Here is a 17,434-nt window from a genome sequence, read left to right as displayed (position 1 = left end):
TTGTGCCTGGCAGAAGGTGTTACATTTCTAAGGGATTGCTAAAGCCACTGCTTAGAGCATGTTCCGACCTGGGCTTTCTTTGGAGCTCTTCCACTTTGTATAAAATTAATTACACATGTACTGAGCACACACGATGATTCTCCCATGTGATGAGTAGGAGATTGGTTGAAGCAGTAGAAATACCTGTGTTTAAATGTGAGCTCTTGGGAGAGTAAGGTGTTCCTTCAACGTGAAGGACTGCAACGCAACCGGCTGTCTAGGCCATTTACGTCCAAGGCAGGATTCAAGGGTGGAAATGAGCCTGATTTTCCCATAGCAGGTTTTCCATGTTATATAAAGGTTATATCATGCTGTCACTGCCTTATATACAAGTGCTATTATATTATCAATGGCATGAATTCAACTGGTATTTGCAATAAACGCAGGGGTGAATAAACCCCATTTTTTCTTGCAAATTTATTTTCTTAAATACCAATTACCTAGATGCACCCCTGAGTTAAGCACAGAATCTCTTTTGCTATTTTATTACGATTTCTGCACTTCAGTTTGCTGATTTTCTCATTTGTATCTTTGAATTTGTGTCAAATAACTTTCCTGTGGGTTGAAGAAATGTTGAAGAAGATTGGATTGTGGGGGAGTCTGTCACGCTTGATATGTGGTAAGACAATTCTCCGCTTTGACCACCATGTAGAGGAAAGTTGGATCAATCCAGAAGAAATTAGGTACGTGTAACATTTGTAACACCCTCCTGATCCTATCTCGGGGTGAACTGTATGTATCTTACATACAGTGAGATCTTACATACAGATCTGTCACAACTTTTCCACACTGTAAATATACAGACCTTCCCTAACTTTTCATTAATATGGTGTCACTAATGCGTACTAACAGCTTATTATTTGTAGTGGGCTGGTAACACATTGTGTTGTTAGGTTGTGTGTTTGTGGGTTGCTAAAGCAGCGACTTTCACCCTGTCCTCCAGGAGATGAGGCAGATGAGGAGATGAGGAGATGATAGCACTTGACACTGTTACGATACCTACTCACCAAATCCCCCAAAACAAGCGCTAGCAAGGATTGTGATATATAGTTAAACCTTTCAAGCTAGCAAGTCCATGGAGCTTTAAAAGTCTTGTGGACTGGCAAAAAGGAAGGAAATCCCTCTCTTTCGCCAACCTCGCCGTCCCAAGCCTTTGCCTCCCAACCTGATCTCACTGGGGTTTGTCACCTGTCCCCTAGAGACATCTCACCTTGGTGGGGGGGGGTTGTAGGGACAGGTGTAACCCCATCTTTCTGACTGGATTGCAGGACTCTAATAAAATCTACTGCTCGCCCACCACTTCCTGGCCCCCCTTGGCCCTGCGCACGCAGGAACTTTGCTAGGAAGAGGGAGGACAAGGGCTGCGCACACAACTGCTGTTTCTCTGCTGTGTCCACAAGCAGTGTCAGAGCATCATCACTGCGCTGGTGGAGAAAAGGGGAGAGAAGAAACAGGAATGACAATGAGGGAAAGGGAAAATTGTAAGGGAGGCTAGGGGAACACTTAGGGGATCAGGCTGCGTACACTGGCCCAGACCCAAGACTAACACTGCAGTTAATGTGACGCTGCAGCAGTATTGGCACCTAATAATTTTGGTCTAATTTGAATGCATCCTGAATTATGATAATGTCATGATATTGCTCTATGCCTCCTCACTGATAAGTTGATGGTCTTTTATCTCTTCCATTGGCCTTCTTCATCCCGGGCCTGACACCTCTGTCTATACACTTTTGATAAAATATCATACTTCTCTACAGTAGTCATGAAAGGCACTGCAATAAATCCTTTAAAACAGTAACTTTGGATTTTACTATCAAATACTTAAGAACAGAATATTTTTCTCTCTCCCTAAGCAGAGACTCGATTCACCTTGCGGGAATTTTCTTCACTTCCCCCATTCAGTTGTTTGCAGATGCTTATTTGCAGGAGAAAATTTATGGGTTTGTCTCCTGCTCTCCTCTCCTAGGGTGGCACGAATTACCTGGGTCAAGGACTGCCTTTCTTCTTTCCTCCTCATTCTTCTCTGTCTGATGCACAGAAACATCCTTCCTTCTCTCTCTTTTAGACTACGGACTCATCCTCGTTCTAGCTCTCCAGCCTGGGTATTTATGTGAGCAACAAATAATAATGAAACAACAACAAAAAAAGTATTTACGGGGTCTTCTCCAAACCTGCCATTACGGAGAGAAATACCGCCGAAGAGTATCTTTTTTGACTTCTCGCTAGTTGGCAATTTGTAATTTTGGGGCTAGGAGCGGCTGGATTCGTGGTGAGGAGGAAGTTTTCAGGGCTGTGGGTGCTTTTCCTTCCTTCCGCCAGCAAACAGCGATCCACGCCAGGATTTGCTTTCTGCTCCTGTATTTCGGCGATGCAATGTGTAGCACGTTTCCCTGTGCGCGCGCGTCTGTGTGTGTGCGTGTGTGTGTGTGCGCGTGTGTGGTGTGCATGTGTGTGTGCGTGTGTAGCTCTCCCTCGCTGTGTCTGTCTCCAGCATTTCTCCCTGCCTGGCTCAGGAGGCTGCTCCAGCGCTACGCGGAGCAGAGGTTTCCCCGGATCCCGTAAATACAGGCACACGCATCCAGTGCACCACACGCATGCACACACACACACACACACACACGCACACAGGCACGCACAGAGCCGCTGTCCAGTCCATCCCCACGCCGGCTGCTTTTCCCACCACCTCCAGCCTCGCAGAGGCGGCAGGCACAGCTCCGCGGCGGATCGCGCTGCCGCTGGCCCGGGACTCCGCTCGCAGCAACGCGCCCGCGGTTTCAATCTTCACAACCTACAGCCAGATTTTTACCCCTCTTTTTTCCCTTTTCCTTTTCCTTTTTTTTTTTTTTGGCGGGGAGCGAGAGCGCTTCGCATTTGGAGAAGGAGCCGGGGGGACGAGGCTGCTGCTCTCCTGCTCCCGCCGTGCGCGCATGTGTGTGTCTGCGCGCCCATCTCCCCCCCGCCTCGCAAAAGTTTGCCTCGGCGGCCGGGGGGCTCCCGGGCCGCCGCCCCCGCAGCCGGGGGGCGCGGCGGCTGCGCGACGGTGCGGCGGCGGCGCGGGAGTTGCGCGCCGCGCCATGCCGGCGGCGCAGGGGGCTGCGCGGCGCTGCGCCCTGACGGGGCTGCTGCTGCCGCTGCTGCTGCTGCTGCTGCCGCCCGCGGCCGCGGGGGCCGAGGGCAAGGCGCGGAGCTGCGGCGAGGTGCGGCAGGCGTACAGCGCCAAGGGCTTCAGCCTGGCCAGCGTGCCCTACCAGGAGATCGCAGGTAAGGGGCCGGGCGGAGCGGGGCGGGGGGCCGCGGAGCGGAGGGAGCGCCGCCGCCGCTCGGGTGCGCGCACTCCCCGCGGAAGCGGGGCCGTTAGTCGCCGCGTTGTCTGCGCGGAGCGGAACGGCTCTGCCGGCCCGGGTGGCACCCGGGGGCTCCCCGGCGGGGCGTGTGTGTGTGCAAATACATGATTAAATACACGTAAAAACTAAGAAGGGGAATTAGGAAAAATAAGGGGGGGCGCGGGCGAGCCTCAGCCGCGGTTCTGTTCGCCGGCAGAAACTTCTTGAGAGTTGGAGCCGGGCTGCGAGAGACAGCAAGCGGTTCCGCAGTGGCTGCTGCTCCCGCTGCCGCCCGGTGCGGGGGAATAACTTTGCCCGCTGCCAGCGGGGACGGGGCGTGAGGGAGGCGGAGGAGGAGGAGGGTGGGAAGGCACCCCCTGGACCCCGCCGCGGCCCCGGGGAGCTGCGCGCCCCCCGAGGGGACCAGCCCAGCCGCGCATCGCCGGGCCGGGCAGCTCGTCCCTCGGAGGCGCAGGCGGGCGCTTCTGCTGCAGCCCAAATCGGGCGGAGGCATCGGCTGCCGGAGAGAGACACCCCCACACACATATACACCCCGCTCCGCCGCCGGAGACACCAGGCAGCCTGTTACTTAGCTCTTCCTTCTGCTGAAATATGCCTACAACAGGTTATATCTCAATCTGCCTACGCAGGGTTGGGGTTGGGTTTTGTTGTAATTTTATTTTCCTGCTTTTCCCTACAACCGTATCCGTATTGCATCTTTGGGACTGAATGAATAAAAATATGTTCGGGACAGATAATCCTTTAGCAATCAGAGAGCACGACAAAAAGAAAGAAATGATATGGGAAGGCATGAGCTTGTGCTGCTTAAATTGGACTGCTCGAGCCCTCAGGAAAGATTTCTGCTTTGCCACTGGCACTTTGCTGTTAGGTTCTGCTGTTTGTAGTGTGAATTAGATGCCCCTCGGTTTGCTAGCTTCCTTTTTAAAGTTGGAAGCAGTAGATTTATCTTCCTTGAGGTGAAATAAAGCCACAGTTACTCACTGTGCAGTGTTTAGCACTTTACATGAGGAATGATAAATGTGGAAAATCTCAGGACAGCGAGGATGTAGTACATGAAAATATGGGGAAAGTTGTTCCACGTTGCCAGTGCAGAACAGACCAGATCTCTGCATAGGCATGCGTGTTCCTTCGGACATATAGGTCTGACCCACTGACGTGCTTTAGTACAAGGCAGGAGAGTAAAGGGCCTGTGCACATAACTATTCCACAGGCACCTTCGTCACTCAGGCTCACCGATTCTCTGGTCTTTCTGTGCTCTTTTTTAAAAAAATTCTGTTTAGGTTGCTCATCAGTTATATTAAATTGTGAAATCTCTCCTGTCAGCCACAGACCCTTTCACTGTACAGGCATGCTTTCCCTTCACATACTGTTACGCTGTCTGCTTTGAGACAGGGTGGTAGTCCCTGTCCCATTTAAAAAAAAAAAAATAATAATATCAGTGAATTTCAGACTTCTAGTAACTTTTTGTAAGCACTTGTTGCTTTCAGCTCACAGAGATGTTTTATTGTCTTATTTATTTTTTGAATGTACAGTGCAAAGTTGCCATGCATTTTTAAGGAATCCCAGTATTTGCAACTTTCTGCTAGCAGGTATCAGTACAGAAAGACTGATGATAGCTAAATATTTAACAGTAGTTAAATCCAAAGTTACTCTTCAGTTTCCTGATAAGCTTCATAAGTAATATCTACTTTTATGGTTAAGAAGTACATGATTTATGCAGAGATGAGTTATTTTTTCTGAGCTTCCTATTACAAGTTGTTTGTTTTCTTTGTGGTTTATCTGCCTTGTTATTAGTTGGTGTATCAACTTTCCGGCAGTTCTGTGTGTAGCTATTCAAGCTACTCAGTTGCTGGAAGACGAGGATTGCTTTAAGGGGTGTTTCGGAGTATGCTCTGCTGGTACGGTGCTGAGAGGTTGTGTAATAACTGCTCGTGCAGCATATGCTCTCGTTAACGTGAAAGTTACGTATTTGCAACCTGGTGCAATGCTGGAAGTTTAATTAAAGCAATCAACATACAGGTTTCAGAATATTTTTTATTTTTTCATTCTTTTTCCACCATACTGACTTGGTTAAGGAAGCAATTTGTTACTGTTATGAAAGAAGTGTAGTCTGTCAAATACCTCATGTTTTAAGGAGTTCAAAGAACTTTAATTACAGTCAAACATTGAACAAATGTGTTTTCAAAAGATTTTGCATTGGTGGCTTGACAATACGATGGAAAATAGTAATACGCAGTATGGTTTATGTGTTTTGATTTAACAGTAGTCGTATGTTTTCATTTGTCATTTGTTTAAAAGCTACTTTCTAGCTAGGACTGTTGAAACTTGGTAAACTGGAGAGGTAGTGTGTATGTATTGATGCAAAGTGTGTGTGTTCTGATGCAAAGAGCTGAAGAATCTGTTTAAATTAGAGAGGCTACGGACATTCCCTGCCGAATGGAACTGCAAAGCCAGCTTGTTGGGTAACTTTTGTAAAATTATTTACACTGGCACTCACTTCTGAATGGAGAAGGTAGAAGTCATGAATCTAAAAAGCTGCCTGTTTTTGCACCGCAATGCCAGGTTTTCCTACCATATATCGTTGCAAGTGAAACGTGTTGAAGTTGGTAATAATGTGATTACGACTGTCTGCTGTGCTTTTACAACAATGCTAAATTGTTCAATGTAATAGTATAGTACTTATTTGTAATCAACGTGGTGTGCCTGGTGTCTTGTCTGATCACCAAATTCTGGTGCTGTGACCTACATTGGAGTACAGCATATAAAGCTGGCTTCCCACGTAGGTTGTCACAGTAAGTCCTCAACAGAGGAACTTTGCCTGGGAGTAGGGGGAGGAAGAAAATTTGAAGTATACATAATATGCTGTTGCAGGCTCGATTCTGTGCCTCAGTCAGATGCAGGGTGGGTAGCAGTAGCTTGTGGTGCGCGCCGGGCTATCCTCCTAAAATCTGCCCTCTCATAGAACTGCTGAGGAGTACCCTGAAGAAGAGCTGATCTGTCAGAGACGTGCTGCTGTGACGCAGCATGAGCACTGAGTGGAGCTCCTAAGGACTTTGCAGGAAATGTTTTGCTGTAGGAAAATCTGTCACTTGAAAGTCAATACAAAAAAGAGAAGTCACAGCACATATCTGTTAGCATTACTTGGTTAACTCCAGCCATGATTTCAGTAACTTACAGCATCTTAGGGGAAGCCATGAGAATGAAACATCAAAGTTAAAGATGGAGTGTGTCCTTGCCTCAAAGTTTTCTGAATGAAAGTGAATGTCTGTTGAAAAGTAATGGATGTGTCTGATTTCTGTCTTTCCACTTTCAGTTAATGTAGAGATTTTGAAAGGTGAAGGATGTGTGGGTTTTGTGGGTTGTGGTTTTGTTTGGGTTTGGCTTTTGGGTTTCTTTTGTGGGTTTTTTTTTGTTTGGGTTTTTTTTTTTTTTTTTTTAATTAGATACTGAATAAAAGTGTATTTGGAGAAAGACTAAAAGTGTTCTGGTAAAGCATCCAACTATAAAGATGTTGAATTCTAAATACTGCGTAAGAAGTTAGTGAGCTTTGTTCTCCTGTGCAGATGATGAACGAGGTGAGATTCTGGCAACACAGAGACACCGTCGTGAAAGTAACTGAAATGAAAGCAGAAGCAACCCCTTCATTTTGAAGGTCAGGAGTCACTTGAAATTGTGCTTTGATGAGTGGGATTCATACTGGCATAATACAGAGGCGTTGACTGAAGAAAGCTAGCAAACGTAACACAGTTTCTTGTAGCTCTAAAGTGGTAATAATAATAAAAATAAACTCAGTAGTCACTCATGCAGTTGAGCTATTAGTCCATGTCAGATGATCCCAAGATACTCTTTCTCAATGTTTTGCTTTCCTTTAAGTAGCTAAGTAGCTCTAAAATGTAATGACAGATTGACAGGAGAACAGCAGAAAATCCTCCTGTCCGAGTCTATACCAAAGCACTTGTTAATTAATGCCTTATTTTACTGTTACTCTACTGCTGTCACTGAGAGTTGTGTGAATAAAGCGCCTGTAGACCAGGAGGCAAGTGGGGATTCCCAGGCACCCTGTGCGGCTGTCTGGGGAGTGTAGAATAGGAATAGCCTTACTGAAATCAATAATATAATCAATGCAAATTTGTGAAATCTGAATTGGGCCATTAGAGATTAATTCATTCCTGATCTCAGTGATGACAGTGAAGATGGACGCAGAATTTCATGTAAACTTTGCACTTTTCTTGTTTTAGCGCTGTTGTAGTAGTGTCCTTCACGCTGTGTATGACTGCTCCTCATTTCTGCTTGCAATTTCAGTAACAGCAGCATCAAGAGACTCTCTGGTCACCCTCCCTTACGGCCTCCCTTATTTTCCCACTGTAAGTGCACGGTGCACGCTAATAAACTGGTGTGTGCATTTAGCTAGGAGAAGTATAGCTTTTTTAAGACCTGGCTTTACTATCACTTTTTGGTATTTATTGGTTTGTATGTGACTGATGCCATTAGAGGGAATACAACTTAGATATGCACATCTAAACCTAAAGGTGCTGTTTGTAAGATCAGGGCTTTTGAGGAAAAATAGCTTGGTTTTAATGCTTATAAATAATTCATTTTTGACTGAGAATTTTAAATCTCAGCATCTGGAGTTTCCCGATGTGACTTTATGGTAGAGTATCTTGGAAAGAGGGACTTTAAAGTAGAAAAGGCGATGCTTTCATAATTAGTGTAATGATGGATTTCAGTGTATTGTACTCTAATCATCTTTTTTCTTTCTGTCACCAGTCTGATTTATAATCAAAAAGCATACCTAAAGCTATAATATTTTCTACACTTCTAAGTGCTAATGTATTAAACTGTTCTAATGCTGTATTAGCACATCATATGCTATTGTGAAATACTCCTGAGATTAGGTGGTGTTCAGACACCAGAGAGGTCAAGCACTATGTTAAAAGCTCAGGCCATTCTTTTTATATTACTGCAATAAAGAATATATTCATTTCATTTATATTACCACTTGGCTCTCATAAAAGGTCAGTTTCAGCTGAATGTACAATTACTTGCAAATGGCAAATCTTATAACAAGTGATCAACAATAAAAGCTTTTCTGGGTAATTTGTCTTTAAAATTACCACCTGCCATTTCTTTTGAATGACTTGAGCATCTTGCAGTATCACTCGGAGATCTCTGTCTTATTCCCCACGATACATGTAAGAAAACTATGCATACTAATCTTTCTTTCTGCTTAGTAAAGTAAAAATGCATAATTACATTAAAGTTTCTAGTTGAAATAACAAGCTTGGTGCTTAAAACTCCATTACGGTATCAAAGTATCAGCACTCCCATTACTAGCAAAATGAAATTACGTTTTCAATGAACTATGACTCTATGCTCCCCTTCGTACCTGGTTAATGGGTGCTATCTCCCTGGGAAGGGAACCTTCACTCTGTGGTTTTGACTGTTCATACTACCAGGCATAATTATTTTAGCAGCTTAAATATGTGTAAAAGAATTAACACTTCTCCACAAATTCCTAAGAACAGCATATAAAGGTTGGTGTTTAAAGGCAGAGTATTTATTATGCTAAACAGAGAGAACACATTACGAGATGCAAAAGGAATTTAAAATGTGCTGCAGATGGCAGGAAAACATATGCCTGGTAAAATTCTTAGCACTTTATTCCCCTGTATGTAAAAACAGCCTAAACCCTACTGAAACTAAGGTTTGCTTTCTTCACTGCTTATTGCTCCAGAGCTCCCGCACACATCCAAAAAATAAGCTTCCCTAGTAAGAAATTTTTTAGCTCTGGTTATAGGAGGCCACCAGCTCTCACTGATGAGCTTCCTTCGGCTAACGTGACCTTTTCCTTCCAGCAAAGTGAAACCATAGTCCTTTATTCTGCTGAGCGATCGCAAACCAGGGAAGGCACGCAGCGTTTGAAGGCAGGCAGGTGCCGCAGCTCCGAACGGCACAGAGCCGCCCGCGCTCCCCCTCACCGCCACGGCGACGGCAATTCGGGCCCTACCGCTCGCTGCGCCCGGCCGGACGAGCAAATCTCCGGTGGGCAAAAGTCAGGAGTTATTCGTAGCGCCGGGAAGGTTCGCGTCCTGCCGGCCCGCTGTAGAGACCCGGGTGCCCAGGAGGAGGCTCTGCAGCGCAGCGCCAGCGCCGGGATGGAGACCCCCCGCACGCCGGTCCTGGCTTCGATTTTCAGGGCTCGGGATGGGAGCCGCTTTCGGACCGTCAAAAAGAAGCAGCGAGGGCTGATGCTCCTAATGCAAACAGCAAATTGCTCTCTGGCTCGCCTAGCCTGTGAGGTCTGTCACCTTGCGCTTCTAATGGCCTTTTAACCGCGCCTCCAGCTGAGCAGCAGATGTAAAGGGTACCGAGCATCCCGAGCTGGTTTTTTCTTTGCTCCTGAAAGAAGAGTTTCTACAGACCCTCGGCTAACAATGGAGCCTCAGACCTGCTCGCTGACCTGTTGGGTTTAAAATAGCAGGGCAAATCTCCCGAAATAAGTGGAAGTCTCGACTGCTTTTAACAGGCGCCTTGCAGGGCTGTTACATTAAATTAGGTACGCTAACAGAATAACACGGTCGTATCTGTGCGTGCGTGTGTGCGTGGGGGGGGTAAAATCACGGCCGTTACCTGGACTGGCCTCAAAGTCACATTTAAGCACAGAAGGAGCTGGAGAAGCTGCACATTACCAGGATAGGTATTTGCAAACCAGGCTGAAACTTTGTTTTATGGGCCCCATCTGAAAAACACATGTGCAAACACACATGAATGCAAACACGTGCACAGTAAAAAAATACACAGGGCTCAGTTCATGTATGTCAGAAAGATCAAAGGCTAAGTCAGCCACGCTAATCCCACTGTCTGGGGACTCCAGTTAGTTCTGACCATGTCCTGATGCCTGACCAAGCAATAGGTAATGTAACCTGTCCTCTAAGTCAAAAGCTACACTCTACTGTGTGTTTCCAGATTCTTTTGTCAATCTCTGTAGCTGTAGCTCTTGGCCATGTCTATGATGACAGCCGCATATCTCTCTGACCTCTATGTGTAATTTCTAACATACTAGGGACTATGGGGACACCCGTCTGGGTTTTGTTTGAGTTTGTCTTGGAAATCAACACATGGGATGGAGCTGTTGCACATCTGAGTATCAGACGGTAGTATGGTATAGCGTGAGGATGTACATGGATACTGCCATGGTTTGGAGAACTATGAAGGTATGTAGAAGATCTGGCAAAATATAGGCTGTGAATGCCTTACTACGGTTCTCATGTCATATGTTTGCAGTTGGCTTTTGAGTTACAGTATCCCTTGTGATCTGGGAGTTTTCCTTTGAGAGCCCATCAGCAGTAATTAATACAGGAAACTAAAATGGCTTTCTTAAGTGGATTTACTTTTTAAGAAGTGAAACATAACATTAGGGAAAGGATCTTTATGCACAGTTATCCTACCAAAAGTCTGACGGTGCTGATTGATGGTCACGGCCAGGGAGGCTCCCATTCTGTGTACAATTCCTGTAGGTTTTTTTCAGTTCAGGATTCAGTGTCCTGTCTTCAGGAAGTGTTTCACTTTGAGCTGTTCTTGTCTAAATTTCATTTTTCATCAATCAGGTAATAGAAGTAACATTTTGCATAAAGTGTTGGTATTTATGGTTGCAGCGTTTGAATCCAGAACAACGATTTCTCTTGCCCAGTAGATGCCACAGTGATCTGTGTTTTGGTTTTGGATAGTCTTTCATGAATGTATCAATCTGTGGCTTTGGAGTCCAAATACACAGGTCTAGAACAGAGGTAGTGAGGCTAGGAAGAACCTGACTCAGAGAACCAGAGAGAGAATATAGGGTAGGATGAATTGTTGGAGAAGTGACTGTTACTGGAAGATGAATGAACCATGAATGGCGGTACTACTTTCTCTCATTGCTTGAGTCACTTTGCATTCATTGTGTTAGGTTTTAAGACTTTTTTCATGCAGTTAAAGCCCTAGGAGAAGGGAAAAAGACTGGAAAAGTGCTTTCATGCTTTAATGCAAGGATTTGGGTGAATAGGATGTGAAGCAGGAGGGAGGGAACAGAGATGCTCCATTTCTTTTTCTTTTTTTTTTTTTTAATGCTCCATTTGGTCTTGTCTGTAGAGTCTGTAGATTTCTCCTTTTTCTCGCCATCTAAGTGGTTAAACATCTCATCTCAAACAGATTGTGGTGACCTGACCGATCATTCTCCAAAATGGAAAAAGTTCTAATCAAGATGTATTGGCATTTCTATTGTTGAACGGTTCCTTCAGAGCTTGTTGCTCTGCTAAGTGGGCAGTTCTCAATAATTCAAGCTCAGTATTTCATTATGTAATTGTCCCGTTGCGGAGAGAACAATGCGGCTTTTGCACAGTTCTGCCTCTCGTCATAACTTGATATAACTGTGCTCCATAACCTAAGAGAACAGACTATGAGTTTCTGGCTTACACTTCCTTTAAATCTAAAGGAAAGTTGTAAAAACCTTGGGTCCAGACTACTGAAGTATGTTTTCCTTGACACTTCACCCCACTGCGTGGGAGTTGGCTGTCAGCAAAGTTGTGTGTTCCCTGTTCCTGCCTCTGACTGCCTCCCTTGTGTTGCGTCTAGCAGTCCGACACACTGACCTGGGCCAGCAAGCTGATCTGATAGCTAACCTACCAAAAAAGATCTTGAAGTTACTCAAGAGGGTATGTGGGAATGTGTGCCTGAAGTCATGACGAGAAAGCAGGGCTCACCGTTTGATGGTGGCTTTCAGGTCGATGTCTTACAATTACCGTGGAACTGCAAGAGGAAGACTGTCCATCTTTTCTCACATGGCAGCCAAATGCAATGCACCAGTAGTATAGTACTCCTGTGGTATAATTGAGAAGAAACTACCAGCAGCTGAGCGTTCTTGGGTATTATCCCCACTTTTGCACTTGACTTTCTAACTGCATCACCAAAATTTGAAAAGCCATGCTAGCAAAGTCGTCTGTTCTCCAAAACTGAAGGAGCTGAACATCTGCCTGGGATGAGGGATCATACTGAGAGTGCTTCCCTACCTTAGGGTAACTCTCCGTTTGTTACCATGTCGGTGTGTGATCGTTAATGTGGTCAGTTTAGTGAGTGTCTGCTGATTTTATTGCATGTTTAAATTTGGGGTTTATGAGGCAAATGGATTGGACTATTAGACTGCGGGTTTATATACTGCTATTTGTTGTTGTTTTCATGTTTTAAATCTTTTCTACACCTGAGGGTACCCATTCCCAGCTGTATGCAGCTTTCACATATAAAATAAAATTGCCCTCATAGTAGTGCTGAAATATGAATTATTAAAAGCAGTGGCAGGATGCTTCTTTGCATGTCATAAGTATCCAGTTGTCAGTCAGCAGACTTCAGAAGCTGTCGCACAATTTTTAAATGTCTTTTAATTTCTGAGTACCATCATTTTTAAATACGTGCTAGTCCCTAAGAAGCTTAAACAAAGCAGTGACAAATCAAAGGCAAGAGGTGATGAGCACCCAGTGTCTAGTGGCTAAATCTGAAGTGTTTTCCATCTTTTCTCTGACATGACGTTTCACAGAGAAAGGAGCTGTAAGTACAAACAGTGACTGCATCTTATTTAGTTATGCAAAATTGATTAACAGTATAAACACATAAACGTTTATTTCTCTGACAGTAGCTTTTGGCTTTACAACTTTAACATATAAGATAATACTGCGTATGAGCAATTTAGATTCTCTAGATGAAAATAGATATATATCATTTTGTCTGTCAGTATTATCTGTGTTGTAGAGAAATGGAAAATACCTCTTGAACAGTTTCAGACTCAGACCATATTCTCTTTAATCAGTTAGAGTCATTGCAATTTACAATATTCTTATCTGGTCTAAACTTTGCATTACATGCATGTATTTAAAGCAGTTTCAGAAATGTAAAAGAAGATACCAAAGCTAGCCCACAGTAAAAACTTCCTTAATAAAATAATCTTTTCTTTGTTATTATTTTGTGAAGTAGTCTATCCTCTGCTAGCAGTCCAACTGCAAAAAAAAGCCAGGAAGACAGATCATGCTAATCAACATTGCAAAATTGGTTTTGTTGGCTCAGCAGAGATTTTGGTGTTTCTGAGCAGAGAATCAAAATCTAATTTAAAAATGAAGGTATTTAAAAGAATGGCACAGAGGAGGTTTATTTATGGAATTGGTGAAAAGCCATGAGCGGTATTCCTTGACCACTGATGTTCCAAGATGGTCCGTCGTGCTGGCTGTGGGCTGACAATGAGCATGGATAACTGAATACCTGGAACATAATTGAAATGCCTTGATTAAATACAAACACCTGTCTTTGCAGTGTAGCATGGCTGATGAAGTGAAAGGACTCCCAGAAACGGCTTCCTGAAATTGAACGCTGAAACAGTGATTAGCTTGTTCTCAAAGCTGATCTTCAGAAGTCCCATACCATTCTTTGAAGGACAACTCTAAAGCGTCTTTCTTCTTTAATTACTGAGACAGCATACTGAAAGCCATGCAGAAATTGACTGTAATCAGACTGGTTGTGGGGCACGTGCACACTTCTGTTTGTTACAAGTTTTTTGAGTTAAAGACCTCCAAACCTGATTTCTGCCTATCTGTCTCCACTGAATGCAGCTGAGGGCAGAATTTGATTGAGAATTAATTGCAGGGTTTTTTACAAAAGTAACTAAAGCAATGAAGAAATACAAAGAAGGGACAGTCCTGTGTGCAAAGAGCTTCCATTTTATATTTATGCCAGTATTTCTTCATGAGACTTACACAATCGTAATGTCATAGTTACGTACATACTGTTTAAACCTTTTTCTATTACAAAAACAACAAATGTAGTACAAATAAATATGCTGCTTAATTTTTTAGTTGTCCTTTTAAAGGACACCAGCTTCATATCCTGCTGAGATTACTACAATAATTGATGGATCCATTGTGGAAGCATCTTTGTACCTTGTTAATTAGTAATTTAGAGTCTGAGTTTGCTTTTTAACGCAGCTCCAGCTGGACACTGTAAATCATTGTCTAGAGCACAATGCATGCTCACTACAGAAACTGGCCAAACCACAAACTCTTTGCACCTTGTCTACCAAAATCTGGTTGCTGGCGAATACTTGAACACATAAATACAGATCATTGCTCAAGTGGAGCTTTTCCATATCTGATGAACGGATTTAAATTGCTCTTCTCTCACGATTTGCCCAAGAGACTAATGCCTTCTCTTCAGCTGGGAAGAATGCACAGAAGTATTATGTTCACAGTGTGTGGACATATGTACACATATTCCTATACCCACGTACCCAAACAACCCCTTATGTTCAAAGAATCTGCTGAAATTGTGTCATGTACCAGACAGCTTTTTTCCAAGGTATATTATAACACTGTAGAAACTTTTGGATTATAAGTGAGGTCCAATTTTCCTTTTAATATTTGCATAGTTTTCCTTTCTCTGTTAGTTTTTACTTCTTCAAGTATTCCAGAGTAATTTCCATTTTTCTGGTGGCAGGATGGTCGTTGCCATTGCCTTCATGCCTAATGGACCTCTCAAGCTAAATCTGCTTTTGACAGAAGAGGAATCTCTATAGAATTTCCCTGTCCCTTTTAGCTGAAACATCAGCAAAAATCGAACTAAAGGTGAAGAATATTATATAGTTAAGAGCAGATTCATCCAGTTTTTAGTCTGTAATGCTGAACACATCCGGTGCAGGTCCATAAACTCCAGTTGGGCTAAAGAATCATGCGTGTAACTTTGCTATTGATTTATATACTTTTAGGTTATTTTTTATAGTCCTTTCAACGTCATTATTACAGTTATTGTACAGCACAGACAATAAACCTTTCTAGAAAGACTAATGGAGCTGGCAAATTAGGATCATCATCATTTTAATGGCTGATACATAAGTGCTAATCTTTTTGTTCCATTCTGTGGCTTGCCTGATGTTGGGAGCTGATCAAACTGTTGCACGCAATGATTGTTCAGATGAGTCATGCGGAAAGGACTGATGTAGCAGAATAAAACTTCTCAGAACGGTACTTGGAGTTCCTATACCTTTGTGTTAATTCAATATAGAGATACAGAGATACAATCTTAATTAGTTTAAATTGGCAAAAATGAGATGAGTTATTCACAATTTTCAACCATAAGCATCTTGGGAAGATGATGATAACAGCTAGCACATTTCTGATTAATAGAGATTTGTATTTTTGACACTCTCATATGAAAGGCAAATTTGTAAACATTACTAATACTTATTCTGCAAATATTTGTCTCATTTTTATTTCACCCTGCTGTGATCTGCAAGTGCTAATCATTTGGGCCCCTTTGGAGCAAAGGTACTTAGTTAAGTTGTGTTAGATATAGCAGGAACTCAATAGCCAAAGAAGTTTTTGTTGATAAAACGTCTTGGTCTAATTTTACAAGACAGCTGCAAGCATGCCTTTCAACAGTGAGGAGTTCATTTGCAAAGGCAAGCTAAAGAGTATATTCTGAGTATTTTCACAGTTGCGTATGGGGGACTCTTCCTTTTCTTTCTAAATCATTCTTTTCTATTCTGCCCAGATTATTTCATGTTTATGTTACACTGACATATACACACCTCCATATTTCAAAAGAAGAAAAAATAACAGATAATTCATTTTTTAACATTACTTGCATTTGCAGGAACGCTTACTGCTTCCGCAAAGAGTTAGGCCATCGCTGTATTTACTGATACAGCTCCTTATTTTTTAGGCAGCTTCCTGCCTTGCGGGATAAAGTTTTCATATAGATGCTTCAGGCTCCAGGATACAATGCCCAAGGAGAGTTAGTCACAACAACTAATCTAACTAAGTAATCAGCCAGTGAATCGAACCTAGGAGAAAAGTTCTGCGAGTGATGCTGCTGAGCGAGAGATTTGAGTCCTCGCTCCTCACCTTTTGGGAGAGTATCTTCAAGGCCCTTTCTGGAGGGATGATGCACACGAGCTTTCCTTTTGAAGCCATTCCATTTGTGCGTAAATAATAGCATGTTCACTAAGCCGGAGAGGGTGTTCTATTTTGCGCCTGTTTCTTAGCACATCGCAGGATGCTGTTTTGAAAGAGCTGAAACATTCTCTCCAGTCCAACAAATGCATAAATATTTTTGTGTAATGTAGCTACTGGAGAACAGACTGAAACCAGCATCCTGGATCTGGAACCCCCCTGTGAGGTTAGGGGTGCTGCACTCAGCCAGGTAGTTTTTTCACTCTGTTTCTGCCCCAGAAATAATTATTGCATGCAAAGCAAGAGTGTTTTAATAGAGAAGATGGAGAGCAGGTTGTCAAAATTATTTTCCTTTGCCAAGGAGAGTCCTGTCTATAGTAAATCTATTTAAACATAACGTAGCTTTGAAGTAGGCTGACATTGCTATTTGATCTTGAAGCTTTTCTTAATAAAAAACTTAATTTCAAAATTAGTCAGCATAAAAGGTTTTTTTCCCCTTATTTTTTTCCTCTTGAGGAATATTTAAAGAATTCCAGTTTTCTTCCTGTGTTGATAATGTTATTTGAATTATTAGTAATCAAATACCAGATTGCAAGCAGTCAGCAAAAATCTAAAAGATGTTTGACAAACGCTTTGGTTTATGGCATAATCTCCCAAGGGATTTGATGGGAAACTCGTTGCTTGGGCCATTTTATCCTAAATTAGACAAAGTACAATGAATTGCTTGTTCCTGTCACCTCATTATGATTTGTCAGTGGTGGTAAGCAGGCCTTTTTTCTTTAAGTACTCTGAAGGAACAAACCACAGTGGAAAGGAGCATCTACGCCTTGAACTGTGAGGTTCTGTAGGGGCCAGTTTGGATCAAGACGTTTCCTGGTGTAGGTGGCTGCTGCCCCTTTGGCTCGTGGATTCCCAGGTGACCCAATCCCTTTAGATACACCAGTTTTGCTCCAAGTACACAGCCTCAGAAGTTACATATTGCCTGCTCCCACTGTGTAGGAGCCTCAAAAAATGATGCCAAGTCGGCGTGAGAGCCTACGCAGAAATATCTTCTGTTTTCTGCAAGAGTGAGTCTTTTGTGAAAAAGCA

The 17,434-nt window shown here is 43.3% G+C and overlaps 1 protein-coding gene across 2 annotated transcripts in view; it reads left to right on the top strand.

Moving 5' to 3' along the window:
- The first annotated feature begins 2,752 nt into the window (after positions 1–2,752).
- GPC6 (glypican 6) overlaps positions 2,753–17,434 on the top strand; it is a 796,186-nt gene continuing 781,504 nt past the window's right edge. For both annotated transcript variants that reach the window (XM_054813009.1, XM_054813008.1), the window contains exon 1: positions 2,753–3,300. In XM_054813009.1, the coding sequence (XP_054668984.1) occupies positions 2,967–3,300 (334 nt within the window). In that variant the 5' untranslated portion in view covers positions 2,753–2,966. The remainder of the gene's footprint in view (positions 3,301–17,434) is intronic.

This window comes from Grus americana, chromosome 1 (assembly GCF_028858705.1).
Source record: "Grus americana isolate bGruAme1 chromosome 1, bGruAme1.mat, whole genome shotgun sequence".
Lineage (NCBI taxonomy): Eukaryota > Metazoa > Chordata > Aves > Gruiformes > Gruidae > Grus > Grus americana.
Note: the sequence above shows the minus strand (reverse complement) of the source record. Positions and strands in the feature narration are given on the sequence as shown.